A 25367-nucleotide genomic window follows, 5' to 3' on the forward strand; every position below is an offset into this window, starting at 1 on the left:
GTGATGGTGGAGTGATGGTGGAGTGATGGTGGAGCGATGATGGAGTGATGGTGGAGTGATGGTGGAGTGATGGTGGAGTGATGGTGGAGTGATGGTGGAGCGATGATGGAGTGATGGTGGAGTGATGGTGGAGTGATGGTGGAGTGATGGTGGAGTGATGATGGAGTGATGGTGGAGTGATGGTGGAGTGATGATGGAGTGATGATGGAGTGATGGTGGAGTGATGGTGGAGCGATGGTGGAGTGATGGTGGAGTGATGGTGGAGTGATGGTGGAGTGATGGTGGAGTGATGGTGGAGCGATGATGGAGTGATGGTGGAGTGATGGTGGAGTGATGGTGGAGTGATGATGGAGTGATGGTGGAGTGATGGTGGAGTGATGATGGAGTGATGATGGAGTGATGGTGGAGTGATGGTGGAGCGATGATGGAGTGATGGTGGAGTGATGGTGGAGTGATGGTGGAGTGATGGTGGAGTGATGGTGGAGTGATGGTGGAGGGATGATGGAGTGATGATGGAGTGATGGTGGAGTGATGGTGGAGGGATGATGGAGTGATGGTGGAGTGATGATGGAGTGATGGTGGAGGGATGGTGGAGTGATGATGGAGTGATGATGGAGTGATGATGGAGTGATGGTGGAGTGATGGTGGAGTGATGGTGGAGGGATGATGGAGTGATGGTGGAGTGATGATGGAGTGATGGTGGAGGGATGGTGGAGGGATGGTGGAGTGATGATGGAGTGATGATGGAGTGATGGTGGAGTGATGGTGGAGTGATGGTGGAGTGATGATGGAGTGATGGTGGAGTGATGATGGAGTGATGGTGGAGTGATGGTGGAGTGATGGTGGAGTGATGGTGGAGTGATGATGGAGTGATGGTGGAGTAATGGAGGAGCGATGTCCCCTCTTCTACTTTCTCTCATCCCTCAATGTATATATGTTATATGTATGTTGCATGTATGTTGCACTTCTTTCGCACCACACATAGCCAGCCTCTACTCTCTGCGCGGCATCTCACCCACTCCTCTCCCGGTGTCTCTCTCCCCGTGTCTCTCCCCGTGTCTCTCTCCCCGTGTCTCTCTCCCCGTGTCTCTCATCCCCGTGTCTCTCTCCCCGTGTCTCTCTCCCCGTGTCTCTCTCCCCGTGTCTCTCCCCGTGTCTCTCTCCCCGTGTCTCTCTCCCCGTGTCTCTCATCCCCGTGTCTCTCCCCCCGTGTCTCTCTCCCCGTGTCTCTCTCCCCGTGTCTCTCTCCCCGTGTCTCTCTCCCCGTGTCTCTCTCCCCGTGTCTCTCTCCCCGTGTCTCTCTCCCCGTGTCTCTCTCCCCGTGTCTCTCCCCCCGTGTCTCTCTCCCCGTGTCTCTCTCCCCGTGTCTCTCTCCCCGTGTCTCTCCCCCCGTGTCTCTCTCCCCGTGTCTCTCCCCGTGTCTCTCTCCCACCTTTAACCCCGCGCTCTCCTTATCCCAGCCTCTCCCTTTCCCGTTTAAATCTCCCTCGCGTCTCCCGAATCCTCCCCCCACCCCACCCCCATTGTTTGTCGCTCTCTGTCGCTCGATCTCTTTCCTCTCCGTTTCACGCCCTCTCTTCACCCTCTCCTCTCCGTTCCTCCCCGCCTCTCCCTCCCTCCCTCATCTATCTCCCTCCCTTCCTCCGATCAGAGGAAACAAGAAGATGCTCGGTGTAGTCGGCACTTTGCTTCGTTCATCATTTCGTTTTTTTTTTCAATGCTTTGCTTCATGTGCCCCCCCCCCCCTGTTTAAATGAAATATTTCTCGAAATATTTCAATCTCTGGTCCTTCTTCCTACCCCTTCCCTCTCTCTCTACCCCCTCTCTCTCTCTACCCCCCTCTCTCTCTACCCCCCTATCTCTCTCTACCCCCTCTCTCTCTACCCTATCTCTCTCTACCCCCTCTCTCTACCCCCTCTCTCTCTCTACCCCCTCTCTCTACCCCCATCTCTCTCTACCCCCTCTCTCTCTACACCACCTCTCTCTCTACCCCCTCTCTCTCTACCCCCTCTCTCTCTACCCCTCTCTCTCTACCCTCTCTCTCTACCCCCTCTCTCTCTCTCTACCCCCTCTCTCTCTACCCTCTCTCTCTCTACCCTCTCTCTCTCTACCCCTCTCTCTCTACCCCCTCTCTCTCTACCCCTCTCTCTCTCTACCCCCTCTCTCTCTCTACCCCCTCTCTCTCTACCCCCTCTCTCTCTCTCTACCCCCTCTCTCTCTACCCCCTCTCTCTCTACCCCCTCTCTCTCTACCCCCTCTCTCTCTACCCCCTCACTCTCTACCCCCTCTCTCTCTACCCCCTCTCTCTACCCCCTCTCTCTCTACACCACCTCTCTCTCTACCCCCTCTCTCTCTCTACCCCTCTCTCTCTACCCCCTCTCTCTCTACCCCCCTCTCTCTACCCCCATCTCTCTCTACCCCCTCTCTCTCTACACCACCTCTCTCTCTACCCCCTCTCTCCCTACTCAATGTCTATGTTCTCCCTGTTTTCTATGTACATATTTTTTTCTCTCTCTCACCATATCCCCCCATCTCCCTCCTGTATCTCCCTCCCTCACCTCCCTCTCCTACCTCTCTCCTCCACCTCCCTCTATCCCCCGTACTCCCTGGCTCACCTCCACCCTCTGTCTCCTAACAAATAAACATGTACGTGTGTGTGTGTGTATCCATGCGCGTGTGTGTGTGCCGTGCGGGACTTTACAGGCGCTTGCTTAACAGAACCTTCGCCTCCACAGTCTGATACAGATACACGGGGGAGGGGGGGGGCCTTTGTCTCTGTCCCCGATGGATGCAACGAGTCACCACCATTGACCTCTTCTCTGCTAAATAATCAAAACAATAGTTAGCACAACAACAACACCTGAAATTATATATCACTATGTAACACAAATTTTTATCCTGGGTAGTAAGTGTTATTTCGTAATTTCGTATGTCTAAAAAGTATTTAAAAAACGGCTGTTATTCACCACAAACTTTGCTTTTGTGACCAGGACAGTCATATTTCGAAATGTAGCTATTTTCAATGATAAAACGGGCGAACTTGTGTCTTTTCGTTCACATAAAGTCAGAAAAACCCCAACATATTCATCAAAATTAACGTATCTATACCAAAGTAATACAAAAATGACTAGTTTCGTTACACAGTGTATTCATCGCAGGAATTTTACCAATCGCGTAATTTGTTTTAAATAACAAAGGACCCCCCCCGCCTCACAAAAATGATTGCGATGAAGGCCATAATATTCACACGAGGTTAATGATTGCTAGGTTTTAATTAAAATTCTCCCCACAATTACGAACATAATGGGATTCCTTAATCCAGCACCGCAAATGCTTAATTCAATACGGCCCTTGTGTATGTGTGTGTGTATGTATAATTTCGTTACAAATACCCAATGACTCATTGGATCACGATTCAATGCGTCACGTGCAAGGCACAACCGACTAATCCACTGCTGGATGAAGGGGAGCACGCCACATGCAACGTTCGTGTCATGCGGGACTCATTTGACCATACTTCACCACGCCGGTCAGTGCGGGATTGTGCAGGCTGAGAGTACCAGACGTGGGGAGCATGGAAGTACGCTCCAACAATGGAGATCGCGACACTGCCCTCTGTTGCCCACCACATAGGGGCCGTACCATAAATGACGTCACGCGATTTTGGACGATTTTTGACCCCTTCCCTCCTTCGTCACACGGCGTTACAAATCTCTGACCCCCCCCCCCCCTAGGTGCGTGACGTCATTTATGGACGGCCCCATAGCCCCACGGAAGCAGTCAATGCCCTCCGCATCAACGGTGGGACGTCCGTCCAATGACATAACGATGAGTCTGCGGATCGTAAATAATATAAATATAACACAGATAATTATATAAAGAATATAACATTAATATAATGGTACAATATTCATATTCTTAGGATTTTTAATTTTTGTAAGTTTACTTTTATAAATTTTATTATTTATTTTTTACCTACGTGACTTTACCGAAAAAAACTAAGAATATGAATCCTTGCAGTCACGAAAGCTTAAAATCTAGAATGGTACAATAATTTAAATAATGATATAAACCATACAAGTTTTTTTAATGTCATCAATAATTTAGGTTTTTATAAAACGGATACAATTGCAACACCACCACGCTGTACTGTACTGTTTTCATTGTAAATTACGTTCACTGCAAATGCCATTAAGATTTGCACTTACAGTACACATGCATCTAAATGCATTCAAAGTATTATAAACGACGAGCATCGTAAATATGTCATGAGTCTCGAAAATAACACTGGTCAACAAAAAAAAAACATTTTTTTCTGGCCTGGACTTTTGCAGCTGTTTTAGACTAATTTCAGGGTGCTGATTCCAAATCTCAGATTTGCTCTATCACATCTCATTTTTATGCTATCGGCATACTCCATTTTCATTGATTTTATCCGAAATGAACTCTGTCACTTATGATTGCAAGTTGTTGCGAGTCAGTGACTGCTTTAGTGTTATAATATGGTGCTGTATTTTTAGGATAGTGTGTTTATAATATAATTTAATGTAGATATCCACATTTATTTAATATTTTTCTTCTGCAGTTTTTATTGAAAATGCAATATTTCATATCTCAAAAACCTAATGTGATAGACAAAAACTGATGCCAGATTTGGAATCAGCACCCCAAAATTACATGAAAACCGTTGGAATACCTTGTGCCAGAAAAAGTGTGTTGACCAGTGTTATTACGTTCTGAGAGCGAACGCTTCGGATAAGGTCTTGATTTTGGCTGTGGTCAGCAAGTGACAGGAGGTTGAGCGGTGCCACGCATCACGGCAAAACCAAACTTTTATGTCGTGGTAGCCTCCACCACCCGACACAGCCAACCAAGTTCGCGGGACGGAGGGTCGGGAGGCAGGCAACCGAGGACCAAGGAGGCCATCGCCACGGCAAGATTAGACGTGGAACCGGATTCCGGAAGGGTGCGAAAGATTTAAAAGAAAAAATGCTCTTTGAGGTCGCCTCTTGTGTTTTTATTTTTTTTTCAACTAGCTTTACTACCCGGGACTTGGATTCACCACGCCTGGCCACCTTTGTCTCCCCAGTGGCGATGTTCACACACCACACCAGTTACTCGTTTGAGGCTGAGTCAACCTAGGGGAGGCCCAGGATCGGTTAAAATAATCGTCACCGGTGGTGGTTAAAATAATCGTCACCGGTGGTGGCCGTGAGCGGGAATCGAACTCGGGTCGCCGGGTTCGTAGCGCAGCGCGCTAACCACTACACTACCGCTCCCCCCCACACACGCGCGCGCGCGCGCACACGTCCATAGGTACACATACACGCGCTTGCTGCAGACACACGCAACTTTCAGGGTGCGTACGGCAGTAAATGACTAAAATAATAAAGCAACGCTGCGCGCAGAACGCCTTAGACCTGCAACACATTTGTATTTCACTTTACTCCGTACGCTTCCACATGCGCGGGTTACGTGACAGATTTGACGTCACAGCTCACTTGCCGTGCAAAAAATATGCATTATTGAGCACCCCCCTCCCCCCCAAAAAATACAAAAGTGTAATTTTATAATGTTTGCATGGTGTACAGTCTGGAAAGTACCCACATGGCAAATTTCAAGTTTGTTGCATGTCGGGAAGTATGCTAAACATTTTGAACAGACACACATTCACAAATGTCCCTTATATATAGAGAGATGTCAGGCGTGCTTTGGTTACATCCCTCTCTCCTCTTGTCATCCCTTCCCCATTATGATTATAACAATAACAAAAAGTTGCACTTTCACCTTTCGGTAGGGCCCACCTTGTCTGCTTTGGGGCAGTGAGCCTGCTTCACTCATCTTTCTACACCCCACCGCAGCTTTTCATCACGGGTTTGGCTTCATGTTAGCGGTGTGTGTGCGTGTGCGTGCGTCACGGCGTGATGTATCGGGCCCGCACATTTGCCTGAATAAAAATAAATATTTGAAAAAAATGTGTCACGTCCGGTACAAGCGCACAGCAACAAAAACAACAACGCGCCAATTATGATTATTTCAGCTCGCCCGGCGGTAAAGTTGAAGAAACAATTCTCGCAAACGAATTTAGCGATGAAGACACGGGACCATGAAGTCAGAAGATTCGCCCTGACGGTGCTGGACGCAGTTGCAAGCAAAGCGCCGCGTGTCTCGCCGCTAAATTCTCTCGCGCGAGAATTCCTCTTCAACCTTCCGGCGAGCGAGCTTCAACAAAATCACAATTGTGTGCGTTGTCAAACGATTGCGATCCGATTGCGATCCGTGTGACAGTTTCATCCGTCTGGCTGGCTCGGCCGGTGGACGGGCTACACGGCTATCGCTTAGCCAGACGGCCTGAAAACAAAAGTCTATTACGAATCATAATATTGGTCTGTGAAAACCTGTACGCCTTGAAATGCAATACACTTTGACCGAACGAAGCTCTTAGATCTGAATCCAAATGGAAATTTAATTATTTAATACCATTTTTTTATATATATATAGAGGGCCCTTGAGCTCCGTAATTTCTCACCGGTGGCGAGTGTGCGAGCGAGCGTCGTTCACCCGAAATGTTCCGTGCGCAATTTTAGCGTCGAGCGGACGATGAAATCGTATGCGAGCCGTGGGCGAGGAAGCGATGTGTGCAGTTCTAATAACTACCGTGCCACGCTCCCAATCGAGGCATGGAGCCACGCTCAATTTCACGTCTTTGCTAATGCTTCACTTGATATCTCTCTCCTTTGTTGCAAATTATAGCGATGACAGCTCACGAGACGTCTCTCTTCCTTGCTATATATACGCATGTATAATATGTATGATTAAAAAAATATATATTCAAGCCGCAGACCTCGTAATGTTGCTCCTTGAGGGGTTGGTGAATGCACCAAGACGATCGCAGCGGATAACACAAGTGGGGTCACGCCTGCCCAACAACCGCCCACACGCCGTGTGGGGAGAACATTCATCCAGCAGCGGATTGGCAAAGGTAGTCGCGGGGCCTTTATTGATGTGTCCATCACGCTGCCACAGCGGAGCAGCGCACCGGACCTGCGATCCAGCGGGCGCCGGTTCGACTCCATCTCGGGGTGGGTGGTCGCGGTTTCAAACACATCGGCCCACCGAGACGCGGCGATGAAGTCACCGCAGCGAGTCACAACGTGGGGAGTTGGCGAAATACGCTCAAGTCGATGCAGCAGCAGTAGCAGCAGCAGCTGCTCTCGAGCGCAGGTGCCCTTTCCTGCAGCAGTGGCGTCTGCAAGCAATTGCAGGGGCTGCGCCTTTAGTTTGACGCTTTCGCGACCAAATGTCATCCATAACAGAGGTTGTTTTTGGGTGAGATGGCGTAAGTATAAATGTGCCGTTAAAGCCGCCACCACCCGACACAGCCAATTAGTAAGGGTTCATATTCTTAGGTTTTTTCGGTAAAGTCACGTAGGTAAAAAAATTTAAATTAAAGTCAATAAAAGTAAAATAAAAAATTAAATCAAAATCACGACGTTTAGCTGTATCAGCTATCGTGCTGTGACGGTTCCACCTGAAGACGGAGGCTTGTGTTGCCTCCGAAACGTCGTGATTTTTATTTCATTTTTATTTTACTTTTATTAATTTTTATTTAATTTTTTTACCTACGTGACTTTACCGAAAAAAACCTAAGAATATGGATCCTTGCAGTCACGAAAGCTTCAAATCTAGAATTAGTGAGGGATTTGTCACGTAAACATAAACGCCGATTAGTTACTACTTCAGCCCAGCGGTGTGTTGGAGAGTAAATCCACAACATTCACAATTTGAGTAGTACGACGTTTCGCTGGCAATTACATCAGCCAACATCATCGGGCAATTTCCAGAATAGGGTTACGACACATTTATACTTAGGCGATCTAACCCAAAAAACCTTTATTATGAATACTATTGCACGCAAAAGCCTACGTGTTAAAACGTATCTATCCTGTATATCTCCATGCAGTATAGGTGTACATTTCAGCTGTGAAAAAATGCTTTGTAGCTCATCGCATCCCTCCAGGAAAATAGAAATTCCGATTCGGATATTTATCTAGGGCAAATAAAGACGTCAGAGAGAGAGAGAAAGCAGAATGGATTGCTGTTGACAAATGGAACTTGATTTTGAAAAGTAAGATAGCAATGTGCCCCGAAGAAGATACTGCTGTTCATGAATTGCACATCCCACTGTCATCGTACGAATCACAAAACACCGCCTCTGGAAAATCGCACGGAACAAAAGGCCGACACGTTGGAGGAATCCGATGAGCTATTAAGCTCTTTTTCACGTATGTCCGGTCGGTGCGGGTCAGAACGTTTCTACAACAAACAATTACACAATCTTGATAGAAGTGTAAAGTACAAGGAAGATAAATAATCACACAAACAAATGAAACTAAACCATCCCCATCCTAGCAGGCAATGCCCACTGAGGTATGAATTTACATTACAGAAGCGACATGGCCACAAATGATAGCTCAACAAAGCGGCCCATCATTTGGACATTTAAAGCAGGCAAAATAATCTAAATTAAATCTCAATGCACGTTTCTAAATGCGGAGGGAAAAACTGGAAGACCCGGGGAGAAAAAATCCACGCGACCACGGGGAGAGAGACAAGCAAACTCCAAACATACAGCAGGCGTCAGGGTCGAGATCGAACCCACGACCTCCTGCATACCGGGCGAGGTAGTTAACATCTACTGGCCATCGTGATGATGATGAGAGTGAGAGACACGCAAACTCCAAACATACAGCAGGCGCCAGGGTCGGGATCGATCCCACGACCTCCTGCATACCGGGCGAGGTAGTTAACATCTACTGGCCATCGTGATGATGATGAGAGAGAGAGACACGCAAACTCCAAACATACAGCATGCGCCAGGATCGGGATCGAACCCACGACCTCCTGCAGACCGGGCGAGGTAGTTAACATCTACTGGCCATCGTGATGATGATGAGAGTGAGAGACACGCAAACTCCAGACATACAGCAGGCGCCAGGGTCGGGATCGATCCCACGACCTCCTGCATACCGGGCGAGGTAGTTAACATCTACTGGCCATCGTGATGATGATGAGAGTGAGAGACACGCAAACTCCAAACATACAGCATGCGCCAGGATCGGGATCGAACCCACGACCTCCTGCATACCGGGCGAGGTAGTTAACATCTACTGGCCATCGTGATGATGATGAGAGTGAGAGACACGCAAACTCCAAACATACAGCAGGCGCCAGGGTCGGGATCGATCCCACGACCTCCTGCATACCGGGCGAGGTAGTTAACATCTACTGGCCATCGTGATGATGATGAGAGAGAGAGACACGCAAACTCCAAACATACAGCATGCGCCAGGATCGGGATCGAACCCACGACCTCCTGCAGACCGGGCGAGGTAGTTAACATCTACTGGCCATCCTGATGATGATGAGAGAGAGAGACACGCAAACTCCAAACAAATAGCAGGCGCCAGGTTCGGGATCGAACCCACGACCTCCTGCATACCGGGCGAGGTAGTTAACATCTACTGGCCATCGTGATGATGATGAGAGAGAGAGACACGCAAACTCCAAACATACAGCAGCAGCAGCAGGCGTCAGGGTCGGGATCGAACCCACGACCTCCTGCATACCGGGCGAGGTAGTTAACATCACGCCACGTCTGGAGGGATGCACGACACTGAGAGACAGACAAAAAGGCGTACTTGGGTGAGAGAGCTGTTCACGTGCTGGCAATGAGAAATCCCATATCTGAGAGGTTTTGGCACGACCTGGGCGTAATTTGACAGATTACATCTAGATTTGAAGCTTTCGTGACTGCAAGGATTCATATTCTTAGGTTTTTTCGGTAAAGTCACGTAGGTACCGTCACAGCCACGAAAGCTGTACCACCTGAAGACGGAAGCTTGTGTTGCCTCCGAAACGTCGTGATTTTTATTTCATTTTATTTTACATTTTAATGTTTTTTACCTACGTGACTTTACCGAAAAAACCTAAGAATTTGACAGATTCCACTTCGCTGATCTGTTTGTGCTGTGCGTGCATTTCAGTTCACGAGGAAAAAAGCGAGACTCGACTTGGAAGGGAAAAAATGAACCTGGCACTCTAGCGACGTTAAACTCTGGCCCGCTGGCAGGCTTACGTGACTATCACGCGCCTCCGATGAGCACGGTTGGCTACGTACGGTGCGAAAGAAGTTCAGCGTACGTACGCTCACGTGCGTCGACCGGCGGAGGGATGCTGCTGCCACGGTGGTGTGACAAGGGAGGTCGCAGTTGAGACAGTGGCATTAACCACACGGCCGCGTCCGGTGAGGTCAAGTGTGCACGCTCCCAATTAATAATTTGTAAAGGTCTCGAACTGCCGCAGCATCACGTGGGTTGTCTGGCGTCGCCCACCCCCCCCCCTCGACGTGGAACTCTCTCCAATCCATCTTGTTGGTTCTTTCGGTAAAGTCACGTAGAATGGAAATAATAAAATAATAAAAATAAAACATAATAAAATAATTCTCACGACGTTTCGGCCACAACGCAAGCAGCCGTCCTCAGGTGAAGAACAGGTCTGTCGATACGTTCTTCACCTGAGTACGGCTGCTTGCGTTGTGGCCGAAACGTCGTGAGAATTATTTTATTATGTTTTATTATTTTATTATTTCCATTCTACGTGACTTTACCGAAAGAACCAAGAAGATGAATCCCTGCAGTCACGAAAGCTTTAAATCGAAAAAAATCTCTCCAATCCCTTTGCACATCCGCAACATCAAATGCACTCTGACTTTCAAGAAACACCTAAAGCCCTCCTATATCTGTGCTGGGTCAGGGCTTTCGAGCAGCCATTGGCTTGGCTCCGCGCCTCTGAGTTGATGACTTTCCTATAAAATCTGGGGCGTTATAAATGTCAACATCATCATTATTTTTCGATTTAAAGCTTTCGTGACTGCAGGGATTCATCTTCTTGGTTCTTTCGGTAAAGTCACGTAGAATGGAAATAATAAAATAAGAATAATATTATATTATTTTATAATGTTTTATTTTTATTATTTTATTATTTCCATTCTACGTGACTTTACCGAAAGAACCAAGAAGATCATCATTATTATTATTATACCAGGATGTTAACGATGGTGGAGGTATGTCGAACACCCCTCTGAAGGGGAGGCTGTCTAGAGCCCGCTCTAGTTGAGTGAGAGGCCTTGTCGCCAGCAGTGGCATTCGTTGGCAATGGTGGGGCTACCCCATTGCCTTCAATAACACAGCAGACTCCCGATTATCCACGCCGCGGATAATTCAAAATCAACGGTAATTAAAAAAAAATATTTCCGCGGAATACTAACGATCGGTGCGCGTGCTCAGTGATAACAGTAACAATTTTTTTTCCCTGGGTAGTAAGTGTTATTTCCGAATTGCTTATGCCTCAAAGGTACAGAAAATGGCTATTATTCCCCGCAAACTTTGCTTTTGTGACCAAGACAGTGATATTTTGAAATTTGCCGATTTTCTAGAACATTCCAGATAGATTCAGTGCTGAGTAAACATGGAGTAACTTCTAGAACATTCTAGAACTTTCCAGTAAGCAAAATAGTAGTATAAATACAGGGCCTTAAACCCACCAATTCAGTTTAGTTCCAGCTGTCTAAGTGGATACATATCTGCATTTTTCTGAAATGGTATCAAGAGGCTGCAAGCATCTGGCAGACGCATTTTGCTATGTCTGCGGCCAATTTATCAAGACAAGAGCGAAAAAGTATTCTGTGGAAGCATCTTCTAAGATGTGTGAGGCCTACAAGGTATATTTCGGCTGTCTGAGGCAAAGGTCAAAGCCGGTGTCTTCGTCGGACCACAGATAAAGAAGATCAAAATATCAGGTGTGTGGTTAATCCGCAAATCGGAACAACCAAATAACTGAAAGTCAACTGTAACGATTACCACAACACCACATGTCATCAATTATTTACGTGTCCGGGTAAGCCACGCCCGTGAGTGCATGCGGCTGGTAGACACCATCCCGACATCTCCGCACAGTTTAACACGTAGGCTTTCGCGACCAATATTATTCATAATCAACGTTTTTGGGTTTAGATCGCGTTATTTATAAATGTGTCGTAACCCTCCACCACCCGACACGGCCAATCAGTAATGAGTTAATGATGACGTCACCCTGCTGCTGCTCTATATAAGAACTGGAGACACAGCAGAGCCTCACCATTCTGGCGAATTGCCCGATGATGCTGGATGCAATTACCAGCGAAACGTCGTACTACTCAAATTGTAAATGTTGTGGTTTCGCGCTTCAACACACCGGTGGGCTAAAGCAGTGAACTAATTTGTCTTTTTTCAACGTGACACTTTTTTACTGATTGGCCGTGTCGGGTGGTGGAGGGTTACGACACATTTATAAATAACGCGATCTAAACCCAAAAACGTTGATTATGAATCTCCGCACAGATGGAAGCTGATGGCACCGCTCTTTTACCTGGCGAGCGGGGAGTAACGGCAACTCGTGCAGGGAGTTTCCCGATATCCGTGCGGTGATCCGCCAACACCCCCCCCCTCCTCCCTAACCCCCCCTAACCCCCCCCCCCACCTTCCCCCCAGTACCTGTATTGGAAGCGGAATATCTTTTGGAAAACGGCGTGCGGCAGAGAGAAGACGGTGGCCAGCACCCAGATGATGGCGACGCACAGGATGCCCTTGAGTATGGACATCCTCTGCTTGAGCGGATGCATTATGACCTGGGAGGAACAACAAGGCCCCCGTCACGTGGTAACCACACACGCCTCGCAGCGAGCGGCACCTGGGGGGGTTCGATTCCTTGTGTTGAGGAGTGAAGTGCTGATGTCAGGTCACACTCGCCTCGGGGGAATGCCGTCAGGGTAAAGTGACGTCATGCCCCCCCGGGGGTATTTGAGGGGAGACCCGTGACGTGGACGGGGTCTTCGCCAAGAGTCAGAGGAGTGAGTGGTTAGGAAGTAGGGGGCTCCGGGATAGAGGGTAGAGAGCCAGGCTAAGGGGGGCTACTTTACCCGGCTGGCCGACTTGGATGAACCCTCGATCAGTTGCTGTGGGAAGAGCCCGGTAGCCTGGTGGGTTGTAGGGAACTCCCAGTACCCTTCCCCTGGGGAGATTAGTTACTAACTGTGTTAACCCCTTCCCCTGGGGAGCTTAGTTAAGAACCGTTGTGTTAACCCCTTCCCCTGGGGAGCTTAGTTAAGAACCGTTGTGTTAACCCCTTCCCCCGAGTTAGGCGTGAGCCCTGAATAAACGGTTTGGCGTCAGCCCCCACACGACCGGCTTCAGCGTCCTTTTCTACCACGCAACACTTGCATGGGCTTCGCTTTTGCGTGGGGTTTGGCGTGTTCTCTCCCCCCTGCTCTGCACGGGTTTCCTCTGGAATCTCCGGTTTCCTACCCATAAAACACACACAATACAAGCGGAATTGACCGAAATATCTCAGTGCTGAAAGATGACTTGCAATTCATTCAATTTTAGCACCGCGGTGGCTAGGAGATGTTAACTACCTCGCCTGGTATGCAGGAGGTTGTGGGTTCGATCCCGACCCTGACATCTATATAATTGGATTTTGCGTGTCTCTCTCTCTCATCATCATCACGCTGGCTAGGAGATGTTAACTACCTCGCCTGGTATGCAGGAGATCGTGGGTTCGATCCCGACCCTGATGCCGGTATATTTGGAGTTTGCGTGTCTCTGTCTCCGCGGTCGCGTGAATTTTTCTCCGTGTCCTCCAGTTTTTCCCCTCCGCATTTAGAATCAACATCACCACGCGTCTTGAGTATTTGGCTGCTTGTAAAGCTCCGCACAACGATGACAAGCCACTTCGTTGGGCTATCATTTGTGGCCAGGTCGCTTCTGAAAAAGAGCTGCATCGCTCAATGGGGCCTCGCCTGGTAGAATAAAAGATACATTGGAACCTCATTTGCCAGTAAAACATATGATAATTGTTTTTTTACCCTTCTATCTGGCAACAAAACTGACACCTTTTTTACAAGGAGTCATGTTTGCATAGACCACAATACCTGCAGTCATAATGCAAACAAAAAACACAACTCTGATAATGTATGTACTGTCCTTGAAGTTGATTTGTCCACACCCGAGACAGCTTTCCTTAGAGCCTAGTCTCACATGGGTTGGCGTCATCTGGTCCAAGGCAATGCGGGAGATATTTGTGTAGTGTGTGCTACTCAAACAGCACTTGCCCCAAAAGTCTGTGAAGGCTATACGGGGGATCTTTGTCTTTGTGTAGTGTGTACTGATCAAACAGCACTTACCGCAAGTTTGTGAAGGCTATACGGAGGATCTTTATCTTTGTGTTGTGTGTGCTGCTCAACCGGCACTTGCCCCAATAGTCTGTGAAGGCTATACGGGGGATCTTTGTCTTTGTGTAGTGTGTGCAAGGTGGTTGGGGGGCATTGCCACTGTTCTCCCGGTTGCTCAAGCGCCGCTGTTACCTGGTATCGATCGAGAGCGATGGCCGTGAGCGTGAGTGTGGACACGTGGAGCGAGCAGTACTGAGCGAAGCGGCTCACGTGACACATGGTCTTGCCGAACACCCAGTTGTTGTTCACAAATCGCACCTGAAATTAAAGGATGAACGGGTCACTCCTCCCCGCCCCCCACCACCGCGTTCAAGTGAAACGGTCACACACCTATTCGACGGCGAATATTGCAGACGCTCGTCAAATCTCCGATTAGCGCGGTTGGCTATGTGCGGTGCGAAAGAAGTTCACCATTCATAGAATCACACAAAGACCCGTAGACTCACACAGAGACCCATAGACGCAGACAGAGACCCATAGACTCACACAGAGACCCATAGACTCACACAGAAACCCGTAGACTCACACAGAGACCCATAGACTCACACAGAGACCCATAGACTCACACACAGACCCACAGACTCACACAGAGACCCAAAGACTCACACAGAGACCCATAGACTCACACATAGACCCATAGACTCACAGAGACCCACAGACTCACACATAGACCCATAGACTCACACAGAGACCCATAGACTCACACACAGACCCACAGACTCACACAGAGACCAAAAGACTCACACAGAGACCCATAGACTCACACATAGACCCATAGACTCACACAGACCCACAGACTCACACAGAGACTCAAAGACTCACACAGAGACCCATAGACTCACACATAGACCCATAGACTCACAGAGACCCACAGACTTACACAGAGATCCATAGACTCACACAGAGACCCATAGACTTACACAGAGACCCACAGACTCACACAGAGACCCATAGACTTACACAGAGACCCATAGACTTACACAGAGACCCATAGACTCACACAGAGACCCATAGACTCACACATAGACCCATAGACTCACAGAGACCCACAGACTCACACAGAGACCCATGGTTGGTTGTCCTTCCCTCGCACCTCCGATTAACACGGTTGGCTACGTACGGTGTGAAAGAAGTTCAACATACATATGTGCACACGATTTGGAATGACAAATCATTGGATAACGCAAAACTAAATGAAGGGAAGATTTCGTCGTGAGCAGAGCCAAGAGGGCCACACAGAGGAGGTTGGTGATGATGATGATGTGCAATTCACAAATTGTAGCAGCCTTGACAAGAGATGATTGTAAGCATAGAACGCATTAAATAAAATAAATTGTGTCGATATTTTTTCATAAAATAAATAAAGCATTGCGCATGCATGCGTATGTGTTATCAAGATTACACATTATGTTTATTTATCAGTGCAAAAAAAAAAGACAAACATATTCTTTGGTTCTTTCGGTAAAGTCACGTAGAGACAAAAAGATTGTTACGAAAAATAAATTGTGTCAATATGTTTTCGTAAAATAAATAAAACATTGCGCATGCATGCGTATGTGTTATCAAGGTTACACATTACGTTTATTTATCAGTGCAAAAAAATAAATAAAGACAAACATATTCTTTGGTTCTTTCGGTAAAGTCACGTAGAGAGAAACAGATTTTTATAAATAATAAAGTGAATACAAATATCACGACGTTTCACTTTTATTCACTTTCTTTATTATTTATTATTATTTTATATCCACGTGACTTTACCGAAAGAACCAACGACTATGAATTCTTGCAGTCATGAAAGTTTTTTAAGTCGAAACTGAAGACAAACACCCCCCGTATATTTGTACAGACACACCGTGAAAGCGGGCACCGCACCAAAGTGCCGTTTGGTATTGTCCAGCCCCACGCCCGGCCGCCTTTGTCTTCCCAGTGCCAACTCTTATACACACCGCACCGGTGACTCATTTCAAGGCTGAGTCAACGCAAGGCGCAGGGTTCAGGACCGACGATTCAGACATTCGACACTTCACATGCCCACACACACACACGCAAGCGAGCGAGCGAGTCATCGGTCTGGCAAGTGTGGCTTCAGTCGACCCATTTGTTACATTGTTTATTTTATTTTCAGTTGAGCCTTCAAGTGCCTCGTCCCACGTTGTGCTGGCTCGTGACTCACCCTTTCATTTTATACCACTATATATATATTTACACCCACCCCCGTCCACGTCGCTGCAAAAAGCAAAAAAGTAAATTGGCATTGGGGCAGAAGTTGATTGTCGTGACAACGCAACAGCGGCGTAGCACACACACATACATACATCACACACACACAAATAAATCACACACACGCACACAAATCACACGCACACACAAATAAATCACACACACACACGCACACAAATCACACGCACACACAAATAAATCACACACACACACACGCACACAAATCACACACACGCACACACACAAATAAATCACACACACACACACAAATAAATCACGTGGCTTTACCGAAAGAACCATAGAATAAGTATTCGAATCTCAACTCCCAGTGCGTTGCAGATAATAACTGGCGGTTGTTTTGTTGTTGTTGATCGTCTGCAGCAGAGTCCCAGGTGACACCCCTCCGTGCACCCCCACCCTCGCTCCCCCCCCCCCCCCCCCATGTGCCCCCCGCTCCCTCCCTCGTGCAGCCCCCCCCTCGCCCCCCCCCCCATGTATCCCCCGCCCTCTCCCCCCGTGCACCCCCCCACGCCCCCCCCCATGTGCCCCCCCTCTCCCCCCGTGCACCCCCACCCTCGCCCTACCCCCCTCCCATGTGCCCCCCCTCTCCCCCCGTGCAGCCCCCCCCCTCGCTCCCCCCCATGTATCCCTCGCCCTCTCCCCCGTGCACCCCCACCCACATCCCCCCCCATGTGCCCCCCACCCTCTCCCCCCGTGCACCCCACCCTCGCCCCACACCCCCCCCCCCATGTGCCCCCACCCCCTCCCCCCGTGCACCCCACCCTCGCCCCACACCCCCCCCCCCCCATGTGCCCCCCACCCTCTCCCCCCGTGCACCCCACCCTCGCCCCACACCCCCCCCCCCATGTGCCCCCACCCCCTCCCCCCGTGCACCCCACCCTCGCCCCACACCCCCCCCCCCCCATGTGCCCCCCACCCTCTCCCCCCGTGCACCCCACCCTCGCCCCACACCCCCCCCCCCCCATGTGCCCCCACCCCCTCCCCCCGTGCACCCCACCCTCGCCCCACTCCCCTCTGCCACTAAGCGCGTGTTCTGACCGGCTGATTGACGGTCACGTCGGTCCGCACACCAGCCAGCCGAGGGTGGCGGGAGGGCATGGGAAGATTGTGCTCAGCAGAGCGGCCGGGCTCCAGGGAATTCAGGTCTGTGGCACTTTAAAAGTTACTTAAACTATTTTTTATTTACCAGGCAAGGCTTCGCTTGAGCCACGTACATCTTTTTTTTTTTTCCGGAAGCGACCTGGTTATCACTAATTACAAGCTTAACCAAGTGTCTGATATAATCATCACGTGGAAATGTCTAGCGGTAGCCAACTAGAACTCGTGATGTTGATTTTTTAATGTGGAGGCGGAAAAACCGGAGGACCTGGAGAAAAATCCACGCGACCACGGGGGGACAGAGAGACGCAAACTGCGAATATGCAGCAGCAGGTGTCAGGGTCGGGATCGAACCCACGAACTCCTGTATACCAGGCGAGGTAGTTAACATCTCCTAGTCACCGTGATGATGAGAGAGACGCAAACTCCAAATACAGCATCAGGCGTCAGGGTCGAACCCACGTCCTCCTGTACACCAGGCGAGATAGTTAACATCTCCAAGCCACCGTGATGAGAGATGAGAGAGAGAGACGCAAACTCCAAATACAGCAGCAGGCGTCAGGGTCGAACCCACGACCTCCTGTACACCAGGCGAGGTAGTTAACATCTCCTAGCCACCGTGGCAACTTGGTGGTAGTTGATTGATTTGTTTTTGGTTCGGTGTGCCGCCAAGATCGGAGCAGGCTCGACATTGCCCGCCCGCCCGTGCCTTGGAATGACGAGGTGGGAGAAGCGCCACGGGTCGAGATTGAAGGGTGATCGGAAACCCTTTGGGACCCGCGCACCGTTACCAATAACCCAGCGGGTTTGAGCAGCTGAGATACCGCGCGTGACTTTTACTCTCGAAACTTCGCCAAGCGTCTTCAGACAAATCCAGAGCAGAATAAAAAAAAAATCCGCGAAGTCAACATGGTGATGACAGAATGTGAATCGTTTATTTGGACTGCGGGAGGAATCCGATGAGTTGCGAAACTGTTTTTCACAGACGTTCAGTACGTCGTCCAACCAAAAAAAATCATTAATTACGAATCATAATATTGGTTGCGAACATCGACCTACACGATCTAATTGCAAATCCATGCGCGTATTATTTTAACCCCAAATTATTTTCATTCTCCAGTTCGATCAGCATCACTTAGGTGGAGCGTCCAATCACAGACCTCGCAAACCAGTGCTAAGAGACTGGATGCCATAGAACTACTTGCAAGATCCCTTCAAGTGATGTACATATGGATATATATATCGATCCACGCACGAGGGAGCACGTGTATCCACACACTGCGCGTGACGTGCGTGTGTGTTCGTCACATTGCGGTTAAAGATCTTCATGCTCCATAAAAATCGATATTGATTGACGAATCTGTGCATCGTTTCACCCCCTTTGAAAAGGCATCTATGGCCAGAGCCAAACTACAGTGTTCTGGCTCGATATGAAGTGCCGATTGTCACGTGTTTGACATGCGATATTATACAAAGTAAACACAGATGCCTCACGGGCCGAATGTCACGATCAACACGTCTGTAATGACTCAGTCGAGTGACTCAGGGAGCTCACGAGGTAAATACCAGAACGCCAAAGCCAGCTGTGATTGAACCACGTGCTCATTTAAACAAACGCACTTTTTTTAAATTCTGATAGCCAAATTGAGACAAAATTTTGAACGACTTTTTTTTTCGGTAAAGTCACGTAGGTAAAAAAACTAAATAAAATTAAAATGAAAACAACTAAATTAAAACAAATCACTGTGATTTTTTTTTATTTAGTGGTTTTCATTGTAATTAAAATGATTTAGTTGTTTTCATTTTAATTAAAATGAAAACTTTTTAATTAAAATGAAAACTAAATAAAAACAAATCACAGTGATTTTTTATTTATTTATTTAGTTTTAATTTTAAAAACTTCAAAGCTACGACTTTGTGTTTGTTTGGTGTTGCTGTGTGCGCTGTCATTGGTGACCGTTGCTCGTCAAGTTTCAAGTTTGTTTTTGTTTATCCCAGGCGGTGATGAACCCACTCGAACAGCTTCGAGTCTCATTCGCAAGAGTGACCTTGGTCACGTTAACATTGACACCCATTGACATCGTGAGAATTGTATTTTATTATGTTTTATTTTTATTATTTTATTATTTCCCTTCTACGTGACTTTACCGAAAGAACCAAGAAGATTGATAGCCACCTTGCATTTATGATGCCCGCGTGATGAAACAAAACACGCGCCTTCAAATGCGCTTCTACGGCCGTCTGGAACGCTCTCCTTTCCGATATTAGGAAGCCACTGGGCGTCATCCACTTTTAAACCCTCGAGATTCACAAACTCGTTTCTTTAGAACTACTTTTTGTGTGTTTAGTTTGTTGTGCCACAGCGGGAACAATGCTAGGAAGAAGAGTTTGTTGTCCTTCCCCCAGCACCGCCGATGAGCACGGTTTGGCTACGTACGGCGTGTAAGAAGTTCAACACACCGCACATACCATGCGAGGTGGAGCATTGGTGCACGCAGCGCTATCAACCTGACCACACGAGTTTTGATTCCTGGCCACGGCTAATATCAGTAGCGAGTGGTAAACGCTCCTGATCTCTCCCCCCCCCACCGCCACACTGCACCACCCGACCTTAATCAGCGTGGTGAAGTATGGTATTTTATGTATATATGTATAAACAAAAACACTACAATGGCCAACATGGCATGGGGGAGGCATTCATCGTCCATTGGTGGATTGAGAATGGCTGAGATGCGTTGTGTGTGTTTACATATTTACCCTTCAACATGGCACTTCCCGTGTATAAGGATGATTTCAATTAAAATTATTATTATTATTAAAACACCGAATGAATATCTGAACAACAACAAAAAACGCCGCTGCACTTTTGAGACAGCCGTGGCTTCATCGGTGGGAGGTGGTGGGGGGAGGCTTAAATCCACGATTGCAAACCAGGATACCCAGAGGTTCCGACTCAGAGTTCTGAGCCCTGAGCCCCCTCCCCTTAATCTAAGTTGTCTTGTGGTTGTTGTTGTTGTTTGACTTGCATGCCACTGGGATTTTTGCACACAGCGTTGGTGTACGGTGTTCTGTCTGCAATATTTTGCTGTCTTCTCTTGGATTTTCTGTTTGCACTTAGTCACATAGTCACTTTAAGATGTTTTCTTGTTCATGTTTTTTGTTTGTTGCGGTTGCACCCGATTCAAGAGCCGAATGACTCACAGGGCTACACCTAATGAATGAACTTGAACCCAGCCACCGTTTAAAATCCGCCTGCATGCTCAGCGATGCAGCGTCGGGTTTATTTGGAGATGGCGAATGTCTGGGATTTTAAAAAAACCAGCTCCCAAAAGAAGTGTTATCACCATCGGAGCCCCCTCTCGCCGAGAGCCACCTTGCATTTGAGTTAAATGTGTTTTGGGAATAAAGCGTCGCCACCGGAGAAAGCCTCCTTCGAAACTCTTCATGGGGCTACGTTGTAACCGGTGTCCCCGTATTAAAGTATAAAATTATCACAGGAGCGTCTAACGAAAGTGCATTGAGTTACGCCTGTTCGCGCAAATACAACTCCACAAGACAGTTAGGGGGTTTGTATATTTGTATTTGTTTTACACTATGAGACCTCCTTTACCAGTGGCAAAATATAGTAGTAGGTTTTTACCCTTTAAACTGGTACAAAACGGACACCTTTATACAAGGCATCATGTTTGCAATAACCACAACGCAAGCAGTTAAAATGCAAGCAAAAATAAGCAACTCTGATAATGATATGCACTGTCCTTGAAGTTGATTGGTCCACACCCGAGACAGCTTTCCTTAGAGCCTAGTCTCCATTGGTGTTGGACCAGATGACGCCAAAAGGCGTACAACTCAAAAACAGCGCACTATCAGAGTATTGAGAGCTCGGGGTAAGCATTTACACTAAATCATCTGGTCCAACACCAATGGAGACTAGGCTCTAAGGAAAGCTGTCTCGGGTGTGGACCAATCAACTTCAACGACAGTGCATATCATTACCATTATCAGAGTTGTTTCTTTTTGTTTGCATTTTGACTGCTTGTGTTGGTGGTTATTGCAAACATGATGCCTTGTATAAAGGTGTTGGTTTTGTACCAGTTTAAAGGGTAAAAACCTACTACTGTATTTGTTTTGTTTGCGGAGCGGTAGAGCGAAAAATGGTTACTCAGCTACATCATGGGTCCTCCTTTGCCAATACCAAAATATGCGAATAGGTTTTCCCATTTTTTTCTGGCAACAAAACAGGCGTTAAGATGTTAAAACACCAAACTGAAACCTTTCACAAGGAATCATGTCTGCATTAACCTCAATGCTTTATTTTATTTCTACCCACGTGACTTTACCGAAAGAGCCAAAGAGTATGGATTCCTGCAGTCACGAAAGCTTCACATCGAGGTAGTTGATGATTTTTATTTCGATTTAAAGCTTTCGTGACTGCAGGGATTCATCTTCTTGGTTCTTTCGGTAACGTCACGTAGAATGGAAATAATAAAGTAATAAATAAAAAACAAAATAATATTTTATTATGTTGAATTTTTATTATTTTATTATTTCCATAATAATATTTTATCATATTTTAGTTTTTTTTATTTTATTATTTCCATTCTACGTGACTTTACCGAAAGAACCAAGAAGGGTAGTTGATGTTAAGCCACTTCGACGAGCCATCATCGTGTGGGGCTAGATCGCCTCTGAATAAGAGCTCATAGCTCAGTGGGCTTTACCTGGTCAATAAAATGAGTGTTCATACACGTGGCAGGAACGCGTCGCGCCCGGAGGGTATTTCACGCGTGCGAAGGGGCAACACGCTATTCCTATACGGACGCAAAAGGTGGGGTCGGCATTTCTGCTGCACCGCCGTCTCCTGGCGAACCAGGGGTACGACGCCTCCTGAACGCCCACGGGAATGGAGTTTCCTACCATCTGTGTGTGATCCACCAACCTTCGGTGCAGCTGCTACCCCCACAGTGCTGGACCACAGTTCGGTTAAATATCAATTTTATATTACGGTATTGTTTATGTGTGTGTTTTTTTTATCGTAATATATATTAATCAAAACTGGTAATGCTTCAACGTCTGGTTTTAAATCATGGGTGGCTGGAACCCCTGGGGTTGTTTTCAAGGCTTAGGAGGTGATGATGCCAGCCAAGTCAAATATATAATAGGCGATGTTTCGGGCAATGGCTCTTCTTCACAGCACATAGAAGCAGAAGATACAAAGTGGATAATTGTAATAAGAGTTAATAATGACCTAGGGGAGGGCCCGGGACCGGTTCAGATAATCGTCACTGGGTGTTGGCCGTGAGCGAGAATCGAACCCGTATCGCCGGATTCATAGCGCAGCGCGCTAACCGCTACACCACCGCTCCCCCCCAAACACACTGACACACACACTGACACACACACTGACAAAGATCCCCCATATAGCCTTAACAGACTGTAGGGGCAAGTGCTGTTAGCGAGCACCTATGAAGGCCGCAACGGTACACAAGGGGGTGGGTGGCCAGCACCACGCCCGACCGCCTTTGTCTCCCTAGTGGCAATGATTACACACCGCACCAGGTACTCATTTGAGGCCGAGTTGACCTAGGGGAGGGCCCGGGACCGGTTCAGATAATCGTCACTGGTGTTGGCCGTGAGCGGGAATCTAACCCGTGTCCATAGCGCAACGCGCTAACCGCTACACCACCGCCCCTCCTCCAAGCACACACAGACAGACACACTGACAGATACAATCGACTCAGCTGACGCGCAAAGGTGCACGAACGAGGGAACGCCGCAAGCCGCGTGCACGCGCGTTGCTCGCCTCGCTCACCAGCGTGAAGGGCGTGTTGAGGGTGGTGATCATGATGTCGGCGATTGCGAGGTTCACGATGAACATGCTGGTCGCCGACTGCATCCGCTTGTTCTTGATCACCACGTGGCACACGAGCGCGTTGCCGAACAGCGAGATGACGATGATCACCGAGTAGGCGACGATGAGCAGCGACTGAACGGTGAAGTTTTGCGCCTCGGCTCCGTGTCGCAACGATCCGGTCATGTTGTCGAACGAGAAGACCAGCGTGCTGTTCACGAAGGCTCGATGCGACTCGTTGAACATCATCATGCCGATGTCGAGTGGCGCTTTGGCGCTCCTGTTGGCGCGCGCCGTCGTGAAGTCCACTCTCTGAAGCATCTTGAGAAAGTATGGGACGGTGTTCCGCATGTACTCGGTCATCGTCGATCTGATGATGCTGCTGCTACTGCTGCTGCTGATGTCGTGTTGAATATAAGCGCGCGTATTTGTTGTGTGTGCGCGCGTTTTGTAGCTCGTCGCGAATGGGTTTATGTACGGGGTTGTTTTGTATTGATGTGTGTGATGTGTGTACAGCACTTGTTCGCTAACGGCACTTGCCCCAACAGTTTGTGACGGCTGTACGGGAGATCTTTGTAGCTAACGCGGCGTGTACTGGGTTGTGTGTGTTGGTGTGTGCGTGTTGGTGTATGTAGTTTCTTTAATGCAATATATATACGGTGTGTGTGTATGTCAGTGCGAGTGTGTGTGTCTGTGCAGTTTGCAGCCAATGCGATGTGTGCGATGGATCTTAGTGTGTGTGTGTGTGTTTGCGTGTGCATCCGTGTTGGGCTGTGTGTTGTTGTGTGTGTGTGTATTTTGTGTTTTAGTGCGTGTGTTGGAGTGGTGGTGCGTGTGTGTGATTGGATTGGGGCGTGTGCAGTGTGTGTGCTGTGTGTGTGTGTGTGCAAAACAAAGTAACGTCCTTATTCGAAAGCCTCCAGAATTACCAACGCAGTCTTTAAATTATGCTTTTTAAAATTACAGCGATTATACATTCGTCTATGAAAGCTAATTTCTTCAGTGATAATTTTTATGATAATTACAGAACCATATAATTCACAATATCCAATTTAATTTTCAGTGAAAGTAAAACATTCTACTTCATATTTGCCGCACACGGCATAATTGTTGGTAATCTGTTTCGCGATATAGATAAACAAACCGTGTATATGTTACAGAGCATTACAAAACACTGCCATTTACAATTTTACACTTATTCCCGCCAGCAAGCCTACACTGCGAACTGGCATTAAAAAGCCGCTGCTGCTGATGCTCATTCAGCCGCTACTGCTGATGAAGGTTATTCTTTTTAAAACTCTAAAGCACTCCGTAGCAGGCCATTTAAACGGAGCCTCCGCCCGTTATAACGCTGCTCTAAGATACGGTGACGAGCCGTGAGTGGAGGCTCGGGAAGCATTGCCCTGACATTTAAATACAAGATTCTGGCTGGGGAAGGGGGGGGGTGGAAATGCACAGGAATAAGCACGAGGAGGAGGAGGGGGGGGGTCTCACTGAGCAGGACAGAATGTCATTGGACAGAGATGAGCAGCAGCAGCAGCGAGTGTGCCCAAACATCGGCACCCACACAACCCGTCCGATCTCCCCCCGCCTTCCTCGCCGCATCTCTCGCCAGGGTCGCTTCCTGCCCAGTACTTAACGCGGCGGCCGGTGGCTTTGTGCGGCGTGTTTGTCGTCGTTTCTCTCTCTTTTTTTTACTTTCTTTTCTCGTTAATTGTTATTTTTTTATTTCTCATGTTTCTATTGTTTTTCTCTTTTTTTCTTTCCTCTTCCTTTTTTTAGGCACTTCTCTGTCTCGCTGCGTCTTTGCTCTCCGTGCGGCTGTCATCTCGAGCGATCGTGCTCGCA

The 25367-nt window shown here is 47.9% G+C and overlaps 1 protein-coding gene across 1 annotated transcript in view; it reads right to left on the reverse strand.

The window, feature by feature from the left end:
* The window catches only part of LOC144950082 (G-protein coupled receptor 83-like), a 39715-nt gene extending 14894 nt beyond the window's left edge, over window positions 1–24821 (reverse strand). Inside the window, 3 exon segments of the mRNA XM_078880102.1 lie at window positions 12594–12727; window positions 14462–14587; window positions 23481–24821. Coding sequence (XP_078736228.1) covers window positions 12594–12727; window positions 14462–14587; window positions 23481–23882 — 662 coding nt within the window. The 5' untranslated portion in view covers window positions 23883–24821.
* Between the last annotated feature and the right edge of the window lie 546 nt (window positions 24822–25367).

The sequence above is a fragment of the Lampetra fluviatilis genome, chromosome 56, assembly GCF_964198595.1.
Source record: "Lampetra fluviatilis chromosome 56, kcLamFluv1.1, whole genome shotgun sequence".
In the NCBI taxonomy this organism is placed as follows: domain Eukaryota; kingdom Metazoa; phylum Chordata; class Hyperoartia; order Petromyzontiformes; family Petromyzontidae; genus Lampetra; species Lampetra fluviatilis.